At 48.2% G+C, this 21,238-nt stretch overlaps 1 protein-coding gene across 2 annotated transcripts in view; it reads right to left on the reverse strand.

Moving 5' to 3' along the window:
- Window positions 1-639: 639 nt before the first annotated feature.
- Window positions 640-21,238, reverse strand: part of CFAP58 (cilia and flagella associated protein 58) — a 74,791-nt gene continuing 54,192 nt past the window's right edge. For both annotated transcript variants that reach the window (XM_073684760.1, XM_073684761.1), the window contains exons 16-18: window positions 6,735-6,854; window positions 5,337-5,470; window positions 640-822 (exon numbers count right to left, since the gene is read on the reverse strand). In XM_073684760.1, coding sequence (XP_073540861.1) covers window positions 705-822; window positions 5,337-5,470; window positions 6,735-6,854 — 372 coding nt within the window. In that variant the 3' untranslated portion in view covers window positions 640-704. The remainder of the gene's footprint in view (window positions 823-5,336; window positions 5,471-6,734; window positions 6,855-21,238) is intronic.

Consider the following 21,238-nt stretch of genomic DNA (forward strand, 5'->3'; position numbering starts at 1 on the left):
TTCAGAGGGAGGGACCCTGCAGCTGCATCCCCCTCCTCTCCCTCTCCTGTCTCTGTCAGTCCAGGGCTGCACACTGCACCTGACAGTCATCAACTAGTAGTTCAAATAAACCAGATTTCTACAAGGCCAGCAAGGATTTGATCTACATGAAAGTATCTTAAAGTATCTTACATACATGCCATTAGTTTTAAGTATAACATCCTGATAACACGTTCCCTTTAATTATGAAGCTGCATCCCCCTCCTCTCCCTCCCTTCTCTGCCTTTTAACAAGCTGCATTCCCATCCTCTCCCCCTCTCTGTTTTTTAAGAAGCTGCTTCCCCCTTCTCTCCCTCCAATTTGTTTCTTTAAGAAGCTGGATCTCCCTCCCATCTCTGTTTAAAGAAGCTACACCCCCTCCTCGTGCTGTAACTATGAAATTTCTCTGTAGCTCCTCCACAGGGTAAATTAAGTATTACACCTTTCACAAAGTGAAATGAAAGGACAGTCAATGCAATACATAATTATGCCCGATCTTCGAGGATCACAGATGCTTTGTGTAGCCGCTCTTCACGATGGCAAATAGAAGAGGATTCTGACAACCCCTTTAATTTTTTACTTTAAAAGACCTTTAATATAAATATGTGAAGAGTCAGCATATAAGGTTAAACCATATATATTATAAGGAGGGGTCACGTACAATCCAAGGATGGGAAGGATTTCCATTAGGCTGTAATCTTTGGGGCGTGGCTCAGAGGAAATCCGCCTCCTGTGAACCGGGGTGCATCGGATCGCTGCTGCATAAAAGGAGCATCTGTGTCCGCCATGCTTCGTTCTTTCTCCCTATAAAGAGTAACAAAAGCACATAAATACCAGCAAAGACCTGGGAGGCCGTCTACAGAACAGTATGAAATGGACAGTATTTTATGTTCTCATTTTTGGTTATAACTCCCAGGTGTCTAGCGGTTTTGTACCCTAGACCTTGATGCTGCTCATCCTTTATATCTGGTGTTGCTGAGCATTTGTCCTTGAGGCCTCATCACTTCAAGTCTGTGGACATCAGAAATTGGGACTTCATGTCCTTATTATTTAGGTTCTGTAGTTTGCTTTAACCCCCTGGTGTTTCGCAGTTTGGTACCTTAGACCTTGATGATGCTCATCCTTTATTATATCCGGTTTTGCGAGCATTAGTCCTTGAGGTCACTTGAAGTCTGTGGACACCACAAACTGGAACATTAAATGATGAAACCTCAAGGACTAATGCTCAGCAACACCAGATATCAAGGATGAGCAGCATCAAGGTCTAGGGTATGAAACCGCGAGACACCAGGGGGATGGAGCAAACCACAGAATCTAAAAAATGAGGACATCAAGTCTGTGGACACCAGAAACTAGGACATCACATGATTAGACATCAGGGACTAATGCTCAGTAACCCCGGATATCAAGGATGAGCAGCATCAAACCGCGAGACACCAGAGGGTTAGAGCAAACCACAGAATCTAAAAAAATGAGGACACCATTTGATGTCCCAGTTTCCAGTGTCCACAGACTTGATGTCCTCATTTTTTAGATTCTGTACTCAAGTCTGTGGACACCAGAAACTAAGACTAAAAAATGAGGAAATCAAGGCTGTGGACACCGGAAACTGGGACATCAAATGGTGTCCTCATTTTTTAGATTCTGTGGTTTGCTCTAACCCCCCGGTGTCTTGCAGTTCGGTACCCTAGACCTTCATGCTGCTCATCCTTGATATCCTGTGTTACTGAGCATTAGTCCTTGAGGTCTCATCATGTGATGTCACAGTTTCTGGTGTCCACAGACTTGATGTCCTCCTGTTTTAGATTCTGTGGTTTGCTCCAACCCCCTGGTGTATCGTGGTTTGGCACCCTAGTCCTTGATGTTGGTCTTTTGGCGCCCCATTCTCTGCTATTCAATGATGCAGAGCTTTAGTCCTTGAGGTGCCGTCATTTGATGCCTTAGTGGCGTCTTAGTCCTTGGCGTGCAATGATTTTGCACATTGAGACACCATGTTGAGTAGTTTGGGGAGAAACTTCCTAGCATCCAGCACCTTGATACTTCTGTGCAGCACCCCATGCCGCTGATTTACCCCGCCACCCTTTGTCCCGGCCCGGCACAGACATCACAGCACTTACTATTGTCTCATAGCGCCCTGACGTAGCATTGTAGTATTTTACGGCTCCATTCATTATTAACTATGTTTCCTGTGAATACATCGGAAGCCGCTGCCCCAGACTGTGATCATATAATTAACAATTTGCCTTCCCGGGGTTCATTAATCTCTGTTAATAATCCTATGGTTTTCTTGTGAGGAGACGCTTTACTGCAGCAGCTGAGTAAAATCCTTCAGATTCAGTAACTCTAGTTTCGCTCATTTAAAGGGCACCGACCGCAGTGAATTTCTGAAGCATTATTCACGATTTGGGGAATTTTCCTAATATGCCTGGTGAGGCTCCGATGCTCCATTTCTGTAGGTCATCTGGCTATATACAGACTTATATATGAAGATCACCTCATATTACCCTCGTATCATCCTCCATGAATTAAATAAGCATCCAATTATCAGCCCCTGAAAGTGAAAGGCCAGGATTATAAGCATGCACCTTTCTCTATTGATCTGTCGTGTTCCATCTTTCCGGGACCACATCACATGATTTGCTTTTTCCCACATAACTCTTCTTGCCCCTTTTCCCTTCCTGTCCGCCCCTCGTTTCCGTCTGCTTTTCCTTCATCAGTTTTAATCTTCATGTGCTATAAGTCTGGAGCCAATTTCTAGGGAAACCCTGAAGTCGTCCTGACTTACTATTTTTGGCAGGAAGCTGGCAGTGAAGATCTTGTCTTTTGTGTCCTTCTCTGGTTCTGCCTTTCAGCTTTATGACTTTGATCCTATGCTACTACTCCGCTCAATATGTTTCAGATCTCATCATATGTGTACGACAGATCCAAGGATGTGACATGGAAGGAAGAAAGGAGAGTTCCACATTCACCGATAGCCAGCAATCCCCAGACTGAGGATGAGAGGAGGGAAGAGAGACGGAAAGCATGGGGAAGGGTCAAAGAAAAAGGCGCAGGAAGTAAGAACGGGCAGGGAAAGGAAAAAAAGAGGCAGCAGGAGATAGAAAGGGTGAATAAAAAGGAATGGGCATGGAAAGAAAGAAGGAAAAAGTGTCAGGAAGAAGGAAAATAAGAAAATAGAAGAAGACGTAAAAGGATAAAGAAAGGAAGAAAGAAGAGTCAACTGTGAAAAGAAGGGAGCAAGGGAGAAAAGAAAGGCAAGGGAGAAAAGAGGGGGCAAGAGAGAAAAGAAGGGGGCATGGGAGAAAAGAAGGGGGCAAGAGGAAAGAAGGGGGCAAGAGAGGAAAGAAGGGGGCATGGGAGAAAAGAAGGGGGCATGGGAGAAAAGAAGGGGGCAAGAGAGGAAAGAAGGGGGCATGGGAGAAAAGAAGGGGGCATGGGAGAAAAGAAAGGCAAGGGAGAAAAGAGGGGGCAAGAGAGAAAAGAAGGGGGCAAGAGAGAAAAGAAGGGGGCAAGAGGAAAGAAGGGGGCAAGGGAGAAAAGAAGGGGGCAAGAGAGGAAAGAAGGGGGCAAGAGAGGAAAGAAGGGGGCAAGAGGAAAGAAGGGGGCAAGAGAGGAAAGAAGGGGGCATGGGAGAAAAGAAGGGGGCATGGGAGAAAAGAAGGGGGCATGAGAGGAAAGAAGGGGGCATGGGAGAAAAGAAGGGGGCATGGGAGAAAAGAAAGGCAAGGGAGAAAAGAGGGGGCAAGAGAGAAAAGAAGGGGGCAAGAGAGAAAAGAAGGGGGCAAGAGGAAAGAAGGGGGCAAGAGAGGAAAGAAGGGGGCATGGGAGAAAAGAAGGGGGCATGAGAGGAAAGAAGGGGGCATGGGAGAAAAGAAGGGGCAAGAGAGGAAAGAAGGGGCAAGAGAGGAAAAAAGGGGCAAGAGAGTAAAAAGGGGCAAGGGTGAAGAGAAGGGGCAAGAAAGGAAAGAAGGGGCAAGGAAAGAAGGGGCAAGGAAAGAAGGGGCAAGGAAAGAAGGGGCAAGGAAAGAAGGGGCAAGGAAAGAAGGGGCAAAGAAAGAAGGGGCAAAGAAAGAAGGGGCAGGGAAAGAAGGGGCAGGGAAAGAAGGGGCAGGGAAAGAAGGGGCAGGGAAAGAAAGAACGGGAAAGAGATTAAAGAAAGGGCAAGGGAAGAAGGGACAAGAGAGAAAAGGAGGGGCAAGTAAAGGGAAGAAGGAAAAGAAGAAGGGACAAGGAAAGAATAAAAAAAAAGAAGGAGGTGGAACGGAAGAAATAAGGGACAGAATAAGGGAAAAAAAGGAATAAAAGGGAATAGGGAAGAAAGAAGAGTCAGAGGAGGAAAGAAGGTAAGGTAAGAAGGCGCATGAGAAAAAAGAGAAGGCAAGAGAAGGAAGATGGGGTAAAGAAGGTAAGAATTAAAAAAGGAAGGTAGAAGGGAAAAAAATAAGGACAAAAGAGAGAAAAGAGGCAATACAAAAAAAAGGGGCAAGGAAAGGAAAAAGAGAAAACATTTGACAAGGAGGAAGGGATTTAATGAAGAGCAAGAGAAAAAAGAAAGGGGTAAAGGCATGACCTGTCATCTCACCACCAGCAGTCATCATGCCGACATTTGTAAATATGGTGAAAATGCCGATATATTAACCCAACTTCTCCCTGACAGATGAGGTCCAAGAACCTGACATTTCGGGGCATCGCTCATCCTAGTGCAGGCCACGACAGGGTTAATCTGCAGGAGATTTCACCCAGTTTTCTGCACTTATTCTCAGCCCATGACAGTGAAGCTATTAGTATGAGCAGATCCTTCATAGCCGCACAGGAGAAACCTCGCAGGCAGTCGAGCAACATCTGCTGCCTTTGTGCGGGAACAGCACTAATGTTTTTTGAGAGATGTTCCCTCGCAGGAAGAAACAGAGACCCTCGTATTGTGCAGAGATGTCGGCAATTTCGGCCGCTTTGTCCTTCTCAGACTCGAAAATACGAGAGTCGTGGAAAAAAATAAAATAAAAAATGACAAAATGAAATCCTAAGCTGCTAAATGCCGATCCTGTCTCGTGCGGCTGCTGAGTGCTCGTGCGGCTGCTGAGTGCTCGTGCGGCTGCTGAGTGCTCGTGCGGCTGCTGAGTGCTCGTGCGGCTGCTGAGTGCTCGGGTCATTAAAGCCCTCGGTTAGGAGAAGGAAACTTGTAAGTCCCCGCAGCACATCTTTAACCTCTTAGTGACCAGGCAGGGTCATTTTCAGTGAATTTTGGCAGCGTACAGATCCAGGCTGGAGGTGTCACGGCTGCATTTCCCGGAATCCTGGGCGGCGGCTGCGCCTCGTACCTGGCCTGCTGCTCTTTCCGCTTCTGCAGCAGATACTTCTTCTTCACGTTCTGCAGCTCGGTGGCCAGTCTCTCGATCTCGTACTTGTATTCCTGGCTCTGGGACTCGTACATGTTCAGTTCTGATGACAGAGCCTGGAACGAAACCCAGAAGACACAGATAGAGTATACAGAGAAGCAGACAAGGAACCAAATACAACTTAAAACCATAATGCATATACTCCAGTCACATCCAGAGCTGCATTCAAAACTCTGCTGCAACCGGTTAATGTCCTGTTCACATTATCGCATCGGAAACCATGATGCATACAGCCGACACCTGACAGACCGCACTGACATGATATGAAGTGCTCTCCTTCCCATCAGGTCTGCTGGTGATGTCCACGGGGCCTAATTCTCACTGCTGCCCCCTGTATGGACCGCGCTGTGCTGCGATATTATTTATTCCAGTCTTTACATTATAGACTCGTGTAATTCATGACTTTACGTCACTCTCCCACAATGCATTGCACCAGACTGCATCATACATATTTACACATTATAGATAGACGTGAAAAAGAACTGTGAATTCAGCTCTGGAGGTGATTGGAGTATAATTTGGTGATGCATAAGCTCGATGCAAAATGGTAAAGTTTGTTTTTTTGCAAAGTTACTAATTAATTGACCCCTTTACTGTTGATAGAGCCTCTGATAATGAGGTGGTCCAGCTATTGTGGCAGGTCAGCGCTCAGCTCTTGCTGAAATGCAGTCAGGAGGTTCTGCTTGCTCTTCTATAGCTATAAGTGGGGGTCCTGACCAGAGGAACCCCTATTCCTATCACCTGGAGATAACTCCTGGGAGTGAACCTGACTCACTGATAAAAGTTTCTATGAGGAGCTGGCCACGGACTAAAGACTATAGGACCGATGAACATAGAGCTCTACGGCTCTAAGGGATGCAAACTTTTTCCAGCATGGACCACTGGTTTCATTGATCTTATTGTTGCTGGCTGGAGCTGGATGCACGTTCTACGGTCGGGCTGTCGTCAGGATTTCAGGAACTATCGTAAGGACTGTTGTTGCTGGCTGGAGCTGGATACATGTGCTATGGTCGTGGCATCAGTCGTCTGGAGAAACATAGGCTGTGACTGCAGACTATAGCAGGGGGAGATACAAAAGCTGTGGGCCAACCAAAAGTTGGGAGACAGTGGGTATCGCCTGGTACGAGTAAGGGGGCAGTGAAACTATCGGCCCCAGGGTGGGATCTTGTGGACTGGGGGCATTGTATTTTGGCCATAAAAAATAGTTGCATTGTTAACCTGCCTAGGTGATTATTACAACCCACAACCTCAGATCTTGACAGTTTCCATGTCACGTGATATGAGGACGTTCTGGAGGAGGCAGTACACGAGGTTCCTCACCTTGAGCTGCTTGGTCTTTTCCCGCAGAGTCTGTTGGTAGATCTGTAGCTGCTCGGCGGCTTCTGGTCCTGGCTGCCGCGCCAGGATGTGTTTCAGCTCCACGTAAAGTTTCTCTTTTTCCTGCAGGACAACAACGAAAGGAAACGGTAAAAGAAAACAGAAAGCGATCAAGCGAAGGTGTCATCACTTGGACTGAACCACCCCACCAAGAATCCGCATCCCTGCGCTTCGCCAGTCACCCATTCAGTAGTTTACGCCAATTGTTTGGTGTAAACTGAGACACAAAAACTGGCAAATTGCGCAAAAACTCAAGCAATCTTTGCCAAAAGTTGAAAAAGTGAGTGCGGTGTACCCCGAGACAGATTTATACGACTTTACGGCAGAAAATGTTGCAAATTTTGGTGCAAAACCGCACCTGCACAAAGGAGGTGTAGAGGCCATTATCTAATTTTAGGTCAATTTAAAAATGTAAGAGATGAAACAGCAATTGTATTTAAGAGGTTAAACAGAAGTGATCAGTGCTTGTTCCAATTGCTGCTGATAGAGGAAGGTGCTGGATGTACAAAGCAGCTAGCATCCGCCATGTACGAGTAAGGCTCATTTCCTGACCCATACATGACTCCATGACCAAAGGGGTTAAAAAGATTATAGTGTTTCTCACCTGTCGTGGTTCCAGCGCCAGATATGTTCTCCTTCTGCTTCATCCTGCCAGTATACAGTGTTAGAAATATCGCTACAACACTGATATATTAATTGTTCCAGCACTGCTATTCTGGACATCATTGGGCCAGCTCATCTACGTCAGCCATCACTGCTAAAAAATCTGCTACTCCAATTATAGCTCTGCTACGCCGGTCACTGGTGTTCCGGCTCTGCTACGCCAGTCACTGGTGTTCCGGCTCTGCTACGCCAGTCACTGGTGTTCCGGCTCTGCTACGCCAGTCACTGGTGTTCCGGCTCTGCTACGCCAGTCACTGGTGTTCCGGCTCTGCTACGCCAGTCACTGGTGTTCCGGCTCTGCTACGCCGGTCACTGGTGTTCCGGCTCTGCTACGCCGGTCACTGGTGTTCCGGCTCTGCTACGCCGGTCACTGGTGTTCCGGCTCTGCTACGCCGGTCACTGGTGTTCCAGCTCTGCTACGCCGGTCACTGGTGTTCCGGCTCTGCTACGCCGGTCACTGGTGTTCCGGCTCTGCTACGCCGGTCACTCGTGTTCCGGCTCTGCTACGCCGGTCACTCGTGTTCCGGCTCTGCTACGCCGGTCACTCGTGTTCCGGCTCTGCTACGCCGGTCACTCGTGTTCCGGCTCTGCTACGCCGGTCACTCGTGTTCCGGCTCTGCTACGCCGGTCACTCGTGTTCCGGCTCTGCTACGCCAGTCACTCCTGTGCTGGCTCTGCTACGCCGGTCACTCGTGTTCCGGCTCTGCTACGCCGGTCACTCGTGTTCCGGCTCTGCTACGCCGGTCACTCGTGTTCCGGCTCTGCTACGCCGGTCACTCGTGTTCCGGCTCTGCTACGCCGGTCACTCGTGTTCCGGCTCTGCTACGCCAATCACTCGTGTTCCGGCTCTGCTACGCCAGTCACTCGTGTTCCGGCTCTGCTACGCCAGTCACTCGTGTTCCGGCTCTGCTACGCCAGTCACTCGTGTTCCGGCTCTGCTACGCCAGTCACTCGTGTTCCGGCTCTGCTACGCCAGTCACTGGTGTTCCGGCTCTGCTACGCCAGTCACTGGTGTTCCGGCTCTGCTACGCCAGTCACTGGTGTTCCGGCTCTGCTACGCCAGTCACTGGTGTTCCGGCTCTGCTACGCCAGTCACTGGTGTTCCGGCTCTGCTACGCCAGTCACTGGTGTTCCGGCTCTGCTACGCCAATCACTGGTGTTCCGGCTCTGCTACGCCAGTCACTCGTGTTCCGGCTCTGCTACGCCAGTCACTGGTGTTCCGGCTCTGCTACGCCAGTCACTGGTGTTCCGGCTCTGCTACGCCAGTCACTGGTGTTCCGGCTCTGCTACGCCAGTCACTGGTGTTCCGGCTCTGCTACGCCAGTCACTGGTGTTCCGGCTCTGCTACGCCAGTCACTGGTGTTCCAGCACTTCTACTTCGGTCACTGGTGTTCCAGCACTGCTACTTCGGTCATCACCGATCCAGTTTGCTATACCAGTTTGGCATGTTCCAGCTCTGCTACATTGGCCACTGATGTTCCAGCTCTGCTACATCAGTCATTGCTGTTCCAGCTCTGCTACAACAGTCATTGCTGTTCCAGCTCTGCTACAACAGTCATTGCTGTTCTACCTCTGCTATGTCAGTCATTGCTGTTGCAGCTATGCTACGTCAGTCAATGCTGTTCCACCTCTGCTATGTCAGTCATCACTGATCCAGTTTGCTACACCATTTTGGCATTTCCTCTGCAGCCTGTTACTTCTTTGACACCAGTTCACCCTGACTGAGCAGACCTGCTGCACCAGTACTGCCTGTCCATGTTCCTCTAGAACTGCTCATCTAAACCAGAGGCTCTCAGGATCCACTTGACCAGGAGTGAGATAACATATATGATGCTGGAAGGTGAGGACGATGCCACTTTTTCCTAATAAAACATCTTTCAACTTTACATAATTTGCATTGACTGCTGATTTATGCACAAATTTACTAATATGTTTAAGATGCCATATAATTATCCATTCAATTCCTAGCACTAAAGAACAAGCATGGAGATGGGCCAGAGGTTTGTAGTCTGTGCTCCCAGCAGGTGCAGGTTGGTGGGTGACCAGAGTGGTCACCGGCTGTATAGAGTCAGGGTGAAGACTTGAACACACCTAGGTGACATCTGGCCAATATGTCACCTACAAAAATACTTATTAGGGCATGTGAAGTTCCCCCTAACGGGCAGCCACAACGTGAAGCTGAAGTTTTGGTTGGATGAAGCTTCCCTTTAAGAACTTCTTCCACTTCCACATCCACATCTGGCTCCTCGCAGGGAAAACGATCCTGAAGCCGCCGCTCCTCTAAATGAGATATCACTGACAAAACACTTTAGGAAATGAAGCGTTCGTCCCGTTACTTCCTGCACACGACCCGGGCACCAGCTTTATTTGTAGCTTTCTTCTGAGCAATTCCTCCAATGTAAGGAACAAAGAGAAGAAGCCGACGGCTTAAATGGCAGCCGTGTTCTCCTGGCCGGCAACAAAAGGAGCGGAGAGTTTTGTATCTGTGAATTGCTGACGACTGATTCCTGAACCCGCGCCAGCCCGTCCATTACAGCCGAACCAGCAGCTTCTTACAAAGAAGCAAAAAAAAAAAAACAGTCCTATTTCTTGGTCAGATCGTGTATTTGGAAGATTTAACTCTGCAAGTTCAAGAAAGTTCTCTTCTCGCTTTTTTCAGCAGTTTGTGCTCCGGAGCTGCTCTACCTTGTTGACAGAATGTTACAAAGTTGGTCACTTTTTAGACTATGGAGCACTATATGTGGTCACTGGGTCACCCGCATATATATAAGTTGTTCCTGCCGGTCTTGGTGAGGAGATGGGCTGCTCCCGATTCATGAAGAGGCGTCAGACGAGTGGCGTACATCTCGCCGCAAATCCAACTCCAGTCCCTGCTGGAGTAAGACTTGTTGCCTAGCAAACGGTGCCACTTATTTATTCAGTGAGCAGCGGTTGTCACACCACAATATCCCACACCACAATATCCCACATCACTGCCACCCACATCACTGCCACCCACATTACTGCCACTCACATCACTGCCACCCACATCACTGCCACCCACATTACTGCCACCCACATCACTGCCACCCACATCACTGCCACCCACATCACTGCCACTCACATCACTGCCACCCACATTACTGCCACCCACATCACTGCCACCCACATCACTGCCACCCACATTACTGCCACCCACATCACTGCCACTCACATCACTGCCACCCACATCACTGCCACTCACATCACTGCCACCCACATCACTGCCACCCACATCACTGCCACCCACATCACTGCCACCCACATCACTGCCACCCACATTACTGCCACCCACATCACTGCCACCCACATCACTGCCACCCACATCACTGCCACTCACATCACTGCCACCCACATCACTGCCACCCACATTACTGCCACCCACATCACTGCCACCCACATCACTGCCACTCACATCACTGCCACCCACATCACTGCCACCCACATCACTGCCACCCACATCACTGCCACCCACATCACTGCCACTCACATCACTGCCACCCACATTGTCAAAGCTGAGCGAAAATGGCGAGAGAACGCCAACAAACAAAGCTGCTAACTACAAATGTCATTAGTGCCTCCTCTAAATGGGACTTCTGGTTGCTCAAACAAGACAAATCACTACCCCAAAGTGAATTTAAAAAAGTTTTCCTCATCTCCAGTAATGTGTTCAAAGTCATTAATACTTTTTAGTTGTACTTAATGAACCTCTAGATTGCGGCAGCCGCCGTCACCATTTATTCTTTACAGCCTCGAGTCCCAGGATCCTCTTCTATAATCCTCTGTTTCCCCCCTTTCCTTTAAAGCATACATGTCACACTCTGGCCGGTGTGAACCGCCAACCCTATGTGAGGCCCATTATACTGTATGGAGGACTATGTGAGGCCCATTATACTGTATGGAGGACTATGTGGGGCCCATTATACTGTATGTAGGACTATGTGGGGCCCATTATACTGTATGTAGGACTATGTGGGGCCCATTATTCTGCATGGAGGACTATGTGGGGCCCATTATACTGTATGGAGGACTATGTGGGGCCCATTATACTGTATGTAGGACTATGTGGGGCCCATTATTCTGCATGGAGGACTATGTGGGGCCCATTATACTGTATGGAGGACTATGTGGGGCCCATTATACTGTATGGAGGACTATGTGGGCCCCATTATACTGTATGGAGGACTATGTGGGCCCATTATACTGTATGGAAGACTATGTGAGGCCCATTATACTGTATGGAGGACTATGTGGGGCCATTATACTGTATGGAGGACTATGTGAGGCCCATTATACTGTATGGAGGACTATGTGGGTGCATTATACTGTATGGAGGACTATGTGGGGCCCATTATACTGTATGGAGGACTATGTGGAGCCCATTATACTGTATGTAGGACTATGTGGGGCCCATTATTCTGCATGGAGGACTATGTGGGGCCCATTATACTGTATGTAGGACTATGTGGGGCCCATTATTCTGTATGGAGGACTATGTGGGGCCCATTATGCTGTATGGAGGACTATGTGGGCCCATTATACTGTATGGAGGACTATGTGAGGCCCATTATACTGTATGGAGGACTATGTGAGGCCATTATACTGTATGGAGGACTATGTGAGGCCCATTATACTGTATGGAGGACTATGTAGGTGCATTATACTGTATGGAGGACTATGTGGGGCCCATTATACTGTATGGAGGACTATGTGGGGCCATTATACTGTATGGAGGACTATGTGGGGCCATTATACTGTATGGAGGACTATGTGGGGCCATTATTCTGTATGGAGGACTATGTGGGACCATTATACTGTATGGAGGACTATGTGGGACCATTATACTGTATGGAGCACTATGTGGGGCCCATTATACTGTATGGAGCACTTTGTGGGGCCCATTATACTGTATGAGGACTATGTGGAGCCATTATACTGTATGGAGGACTATGTGGGGCCCATTATACTGTATGGAGCACTATGTGGGGCCATTATACTGTATGGTGGACTATGTGGGGCCATTATACTGTATGGTGGACTATGTGGGGCCATTATTCTGTATGGAGCACTATGTGTGGCCATTATACTGTATGGAGCACTATGTGGGGCCCATTATACTGTATGAGGACTATGTGAGGCCCATTATACTGTATGAGGACTATGTGGAGCCATTATACTGTATGGAGGACTATGTGAGGCCATTATTCCGTATGGAGGACTATGTGATGTCCATTATACTGTATGGAGGACTATGTGATGTCCATTATACTGTATGGAGGACTATGTGGGGCCCACTATACTGTATATAGCACTATGTGGGGCCCATTATACTGTATGAGGACTATGTGAGGCCCATTATACTGTATGAGGACTATGTGAAGCCCATTATACTGTATGGAGGACTATGTGGGGCCATTATTCTGTATGGAGCACTATGTGAGGCCATTATACTGTATGGAGCACTATGTGGGGCCCATTATACTGTATGTAGGACTATGTGAGGCCCATTATACTGTATGGAGGACTATGTGGGGCCATTATACTGTATGGAGGACTATGTGATGTCCATTATACTGTATGGAGCACTATGTGGGGCCCATTATACTGTATGGAAGACTATGTGGTGCCCATTATACTGTATGATGGACTATGTGGGGCCATTATTCTGTATGGAGGACTATATGGGGCCCATTATACTGTATGGAGGACTATGTGGGGCCCATTATACTGTATGGAGGACTATGTGGGGCCATTATACTGTATGGAGGACTATGTGGGGCCCATTATTCTGTATGGAGGACTATGTGAGGCCATTATACTGTATGGAGCACTATGTGGGGCCCATTATACTGTATGGAGCACTATGTGAGGCCATTATACTGTATGGGGCACTATGCGGGGCCCATTATACTGTATGAGGACTATGTGGGGCCCATTATACTGTATGAGGACTATGTGAGGTCCATTATACTGTATGGAGGACTATGTGTGGCCATTATACTGTATGGAGGACTATGTGGGGCCCATTATACTGTATGGAGGACTATGTGGGGCCCATTATACTGTATGGAGGACTATGTGGGGCCCATTATACTGTATGTAGGACTATGTGAGGCCCATTATACTGTATGGAGGACTATGTGGGGCCATTATACTGTATGGAGGACTATGTGATGTCCACTATACTGTATGGAGGACTATGTGGGGCCCATTATACTGTATGGAGGACTATGTGGGGCCATTATACTGTATGTAGGACTATGTGGGGCCCATTATACTGTATGGAAGACTATGTGGGGCCCATTATACTGTATGGAGGACTATGTGGGGCCATTATTCTATATGGAGGACTATGTGGGGCCCATTATACTGTGGAGGACTATGTGGGGTCATTATTCTATATGGAGGACTATGTGGGGCCCATTATACTGTGGAGGACTATGTGGGGTCATTATTCTGTATGGAGGGCTATGTGGTGCCCATTATACTGTATGGAGGACTATGTGATGTCTATTATACTGTATGGAGGACTATGTGATGTCCATTATACTGCATGGAGGACTATGTGATGTCCATTATACTGTATGGAGCACTATGTGGGGCCCATTATACTGTATGAGGACTATGTGAGGCCCATTATACTGTATGAGGACTATGTGGAGCCATTATACTGTATGGAGGACTATGTGAGGCCATTATTCTGTATGAAGGACTATGTGATGTCCATTATACTGTATGGAGGACTATGTGGGGCCCATTATACTGTATGGAGGACTATGTGGGGCCATTATACTGTATGGAGGACTATGTGGGGCCCATTAAACTGTATGGAGCACTATGTGGGGCCCATTATACTGTATGAGGACTATGTGGAGCCATTATACTGTATGGAGCACTTTGTGGGGCCCATTATACTGTATGAGGACTATGTGGAGTCATTATACTGTAGGGAGGACTATGTGGGGCCCATTATACTGTATGGAGCACTATGTGGGGCCATTATACTGTATGGTGGACTATGTGGGGCCATTATACTGTATGGAGCACTATGTGTGGCCATTATACTGTATGGAGGACTATGTGATGTCCATTATACTGCATGGAGGACTATGTGATGTCCATTATACTGTATGGAGCACTATGTGGGGCCCATTATACTGTATGAGGACTATGTGGAGCCATTATACTGTATGGAAGACTATGTGAGGCCATTATTCTGTATGAAGGACTATGTGATGTCCATTATACTGTATGGAGGACTATGTGGGGCCCATTATACTGTATGGAGGACTATGTGGGGCCATTATACTGTATGGAGGACTATGTGGGGCCCATTATACTGTATGGAGCACTATGTGGGGCCCATTATACTGTATGAGGACTATGTGGAGCCAATTATACTGTATGAGGACTATGTGGAGTCATTATACTGTATGGAGGACTATGTGGGGCCCATTATACTGTATGGAGCACTATGTGGGGCCATTATACTGTATGGTGGACTATGTGGGGCCATTATACTGTATGGAGCACTATGTGTGGCCATTATACTGTATGGAGCACTATGTGGGGCCCATTATACTGTATGAGGACTATGTGAGGCCCATTATACTGTATGAGGACTATGTGGAGCCATTATACTGTATGAAGGACTATGTGAGGCCATTATTCCGTATGGAGGACTATGTGATGTCCATTATACTGTATGGAGGACTATGTGATGTCCATTATACTGTATGGAGGACTATGTGGGGCCCATTATACTGTATGGAGCACTATGTGGGGCCCATTATACTGTATGAGGACTATGTGAGGCCCATTATACTGTATGAGGACTATGTAAAGCCCATTATACTGTATGGAGGACTATGTGGGGCCATTATTCTGTATGGAGCACTATGTGAGGCCATTATACTGTATGGAGCACTATGTGGGGCCCATTATACTGTATGAGGACTATGTGGGGCCCATTATACTGTATGAGGACTATGTGATGTCCATTATACTGTATGGAGCACTATGTGGGGCCCATTATACTGTATGGAGGACTATGTGGGGCCCATTATACTGTATGTAGGACTATGTGAGGCCCATTATACTGTATGGAAGACTATGTGGGGCCCATTATACTGTATGATGGACTATGTGGGGCCATTATTCTGTATGGAGGACTATGTGGGGACCATTATACTGTATGGAGGACTATGTGGGGCCCATTATACTGTATGGAGGACTATGTGGGGCCATTATACTGTATGGAGGACTATGTGGGGCCATTATTCTGTATGGAGGACTATGTGGGGCCATTATTCTGTATGGAGGACTATGTGGGGCCATTATTCTGTATGGAGGACTATGTGGAGCCCATTATTCTGTATACTGGTTGGCCGGTGACTTTGTCCAAGTTATTTTATTTTGGCCCTCTGTGTGTTTGAGTTTGACATCTCTGCTTTAAAGGGAATGTTATTATCAGTCTTGTAATAATGAAATGTGCCAGTGCTGAGAAATCAAGCTTTGAAGCCACATGCAAATTAGCTTGGTAGTACATTGGGGGGGGTGTCAATCCACTGAGTATGAGATGCCCCCAATGCATTTCCAGGCTAATTTGCATGTGATGTGTGGCCATTATACTGTATGGAGGACTATGTGATGTCTATTATACTGTATGGAGGACTATGTGATGTCCATTATACTGCATGGAGGACTATGTGATGTCCATTATACTGTATGGAGCACTATGTGGGGCCCATTATACTGTATGAGGACTATGTGAGGCCCATTATACTGTATGAGGACTATGCGGAGCCATTATACTGTATGGAGGACTATGTGAGGCCATTATTCTGTATGAAGGACTATGTGATGTCCATTATACTGTATGGAGGACTATGTGGGGCCCATTATACTGTATGGAGGACTATGTGGGGCCATTATACTGTATGGAGGACTATGTGGGGCCCATTATACTGTATGGAGCACTATGTGGGGCCCATTATACTGTATGAGGACTATGTGGAGCCAATTATACTGTATGAGGACTATGTGGAGTCATTATACTGTATGGAGGACTATGTGGGGCCCATTATACTGTATGGAGCACTATGTGGGGCCATTATACTGTATGGTGGACTATGTGGGGCCATTATACTGTATGGAGCACTATGTGTGGCCATTATACTGTATGGAGCACTATGTGGGGCCCATTATACTGTATGAGGACTATGTGAGGCCCATTATACTGTATGAGGACTATGTGGAGCCATTATACTGTATGGAGGACTATGTGAGGCCATTATTCCGTATGGAGGACTATGTGATGTCCATTATACTGTATGGAGGACTATGTGATGTCCATTATACTGTATGGAGGACTATGTGGGGCCCATTATACTGTATGGAGCACTATGTGGGGCCCATTATACTGTATGAGGACTATGTGAGGCCCATTATACTGTATGAGGACTATGTAAAGCCCATTATACTGTATGGAGGACAATGTGGGGCCATTATTCTGTATGGAGCACTATGTGAGGCCATTATACTGTATGGATCACTATGTGGGGCCCAATATACTGTATGAGGACTATGTGGGGCCCATTATACTGTATGAGGACTATGTGATGTCCATTATACTGTATGGAGCACTATGTGGGGCCCATTATACTGTATGGAGGACTATGTGGGGCCCATTATACTGTATGTAGGACTATGTGAGGCCCATTATACTGTATGGAGGACTATGTGGGGCCATTATACTGTATGGAGGACTATGTGATGTCCATTATACTGTATGGAGCACTATGTGGGGCCCATTATACTGTATGGAAGACTATGTGGGGCCCATTATACTGTATGATGGACTATGTGGGGCCATTATTCTGTATGGAGGACTATGTGGGGCCCATTATACTGTATGGAGGACTATGTGGGGCCCATTATACTGTATGGAGGACTATGTGGGGCCATTATACTGTATGGAGGACTATGTGGGGCCATTATTCTGTATGGAGGACTATGTGGGGCCATTATTCTGTATGGAGGACTATGTGGGGCCATTATTCTGTATGGAGGACTATGTGGAGCCCATTATTCTGTATACTGGTTGGCCGGTGACTTTGTCCAAGTTATTTTATTTTGGCCCTCTGTGTGTTTGAGTTTGACATCTCTGCTTTAAAGGGAATGTTATTATCAGTCTTGTAATAATGAAATGTGCCAGTGCTGAGAAATCAAGCTTTGAAGCCACATGCAAATTAGCTTGGTAGTACATTGGGGGGGGGTGTCAATCCACTGAGTATGAGATGCCCCCAATGCATTTCCAGGCTAATTTGCATGTGATGTCACGGCTGGATTCCTCAGTGCATCGGATCACTACAGGACTGACATCCTTATTATTGTCCACTATATCCATTCGTCTACACTGCCACGTCAGGCGCTCTAGGCCGCTCCTGCTGACACTGCAAGGAAGGGGGCTGGTTTAGGAAGGGAACGGTCCTAGCATCGACCTCTGAGCTTGCCGGCGTACGTAGTTTTTCATCCTGCCTGTGCGGTAATTGTGGCCGTATTTGGAAATAAGTATATTGGTGAGTACCGCGACGATGAGATAAACGGCAGGAAACTTTCCCGGTGTTTTCTATCAAAACTTACGTCTAATGCGGAATATCAAATGGCTTTTGATTGCAGTCCAGCAAAGTTCCAGCATTTCCGTTTTTTTGTCTACTTCCGGCGGGGGGCGCTACACTATAACTGCTGCAGAAATCCCTGCGCTGCCAAGGAAAACTGTGCCGCAGACTGAGCCTTGGTCCGGCGACGTCATCTCCATAACAAGAGGAAAGTAGGTAATGGCCAGAGATCTGCGGCGGTGCTGTGTACCTGTGACGGGGCCGCGCTCTTTTATGTTTGCAGAGCTGTAGTAGTCCCCTATACATTACACGTGACGGTCAGGAGGATGACGCCAATGGCCTCCTGATGTCCCTGCAACTGGTTTTCCGCCCCCTCGGTGGCTCTCGATCCCTCTATACATGATTAGTCAGCCTCATTATTGGGCACTTGAGTTTGGCATTGCCGGTAATTTGCTCCGAACCCAGTGTCGATGTCACCAGGGATGTGATTCATCAAGATGATGAATGAAAATAGAAGAAGAACAGCGCCTCTTTTGTTCACAGGATGTGACTGGTATTGCAGCTTACCTGTACACAGATGCATGGTGCGTTTATTAATTTGGAGGGTCCTGGAGGCCAGACCCCTAATGGTTCATCATCTATATTATTCCCCTTGTGCGCAGAGGACAGATTATACTGAACTGTCGCTCTCAGGGAGGGATTGGGTTAAAAATGCCGACGCCAGGAAGCTAAGAAGGCTCCGCAGATCTGCAGCCTCCTGCACACAAGGAAATAAGACATTGATTATCAGGATGTGCAGGAGAAGACGAGGGACGATCTGGGCAGAGCGGAGAGCAGCGGCGTCCAGCAGCAAGCCTGGCACGGCCGGGCACGCACACTGACACTGCACGTCACTCTGCCAGCGATCCCGCTGTGAGACGAAGGACGGCGCGAAAAATCCTCCTCCTAAGGGGCAGAAAGGGGAGAGCGGCTCCGGAGGAGGAGGACGCGGAGCAGGCACAGGGGAGTCGTTCTTTGTAAAGGGCATCGGATCGGTGCCAAGTTGTTTAATAGGAAACTGGCCGAGCTGAAGGAAGTATACGGAGAGTAAACTACAATGGTCTGTGTTTACAGAGCGGCCCCCGGAGCGGCGTCTCGTTCTGTCACCGCGCCAGTCACACAAACAGGCAGAAGGAATAAAGGGGCAATGGCTCCCTGGCCGGCCATCATGGCGCCGCGCACAATTCACAGATAAGTCTCTGCGCCCGCTCTGCTGCTCCGCCGCTCGCTCCGCTGATAACCGCTCAATACGGCGCTGTGGGACTTTCATTAAAAGCCTTTCTTTCTGTCTCCTGCAGACCGGCTGCTCCGAGTTATTGTAGGAGTTACAATGGCACATCTGGACGCAGGCAGGTGAGGCGGACGGCCCGACCACCACAGCCGTGATGTCTGACTCACATTGGGTGCGCTCCGGATTATGGAGGCCATCAGTATATTACCTCCTCGGTGATGAGATAGATGGCGGCATTATTACCGTCACATCAGTATATTATCTCCCTGTGATCAGCTGCATTGTATCTATCCTGTAATGTTATATATCAGCTCTCGTCCCGACCTCTACAGTCCTCTACTGCTGCCTCCCGAGCAGCACTACTGACCTCTGAAATACTCTGTGCTGCTGAGTGCTTCCTGCTCCTGGCAGTCTGCAGCTCCTCTTCTGGTCTCCATACACACCATGATACTGTCCCTGCCGCGTGCAGCCCTGCCCCCGCTATCATCATCGCACAAGAGGACAGGCCACTTCTCCCAAAAGATCAGCAAACTACTCTTGAAATACTCTGTGCTGCTGTGAGACGCTGCTCCTTCCGGCATGTAACTCTCAGTCTGACCTTCCTGAAATACTCTGTGCTGCTGTGAGACGCCGCTCTTCCCATTATGTAAGTCTCAGCCTATGACCTCCCACAGCAGCAGAATTCTTCATTCCTGAAATACTCTGCGCTGCCGTGAGACGCCGCTCTTCCCATTATGTAAGTCTCAGCCTATGACCTCCCACAGCAGCATTCTTCTTCATTCCTGAAATACTCTGTGCTGCTGTGAGACGCTGCTCCTTCCGGTATGTGACTCTCAGTCTATGACCTTCCTGAAATACTCTGTGCTGCCGTGAGACGCCGCTCTTCCCATTATGTAAGTCTCAGCCTATGACCTCCCACAGCAGCATTCTTCTTCATTCCTGAAATACTCTGTGCTGCTGTGAGACGCTGCTTCTTCCGGTATGTAACTCTCAGTCTGACCTTCCTGAAATACTCTGTGCTCCCGTGAGACGCTGCACCTTCCGGTATGTAACTCTCAGTCTGACCTTCCTGAAATACTCTGTGCTGCTGTGAGACGCCGCTCTTCCCATTATGTAAGTCTCAGTCTGACCTTCCTGAAATACTCTGTGCTCCCGTGAGACGCTGCACCTTCCGGTATGTAACTCTCAGTCTGACCTTCCTGAAATACTCTGTGCTGCTGTGAGACGCCGCTCTTCCCATTATGTAAGTCTCAGCCTATGACCTCGCACAGCAGCAGAATTCTTCATTCCTGAAATACTCTGTGCTGCTGTGAGACGCTGCTCCTTTCTGTAGTAAAATCACCCTGCCGCCTTCCCCGCGCACCGGCAGGTTACAATGGCGTCTTGCGGAGTGCCGGGACATGGAGGGGTTGGTATAAGAAGTGATGGAGAGCAGCGGTGTCCCATCTGCACTCTGCCGCTGCTCTCTGGAGCCGCCGCTGCTCTGCTCTCATCTGCTGAACTCCTGCGCCATCTACAGGCCGCACCAAAAATGACATCCTACAGGAGAAAAACCTGAAAACTTCCAGGGGAATCAGTAATGGGGAGAGCTTCAATTACCTGACAGAGATCCGCGCTGCACCTTCCACTCTTCTATTTTAACCCTTTGCTTTTAACTTCAGCTTTAACCCTTGAATCTAGCGGTGCCCCCCTTCCCTGCACACAGAGTCCCGATCATTAGCTGTAATGAATAGTACACGGTCCCACAGACTCCGGCGACTCCATTATCTCCCAGCTCCTTTGTGCTGCGGCGTCGCCCCCATCCTACAGACGGCAGTGTTACAGCGGAGGCGGAGCGGGAGATGTGAGGGTCTCGCAGTCAGGCGGCACCGGAGACA

This window comes from Phyllobates terribilis, unplaced genomic scaffold (assembly GCF_046119375.1).
Source record: "Phyllobates terribilis strain yellow unplaced genomic scaffold, ASM4611937v1 Scaffold_5__5_contigs__length_657084704, whole genome shotgun sequence".
Lineage (NCBI taxonomy): Eukaryota > Metazoa > Chordata > Amphibia > Anura > Dendrobatidae > Phyllobates > Phyllobates terribilis.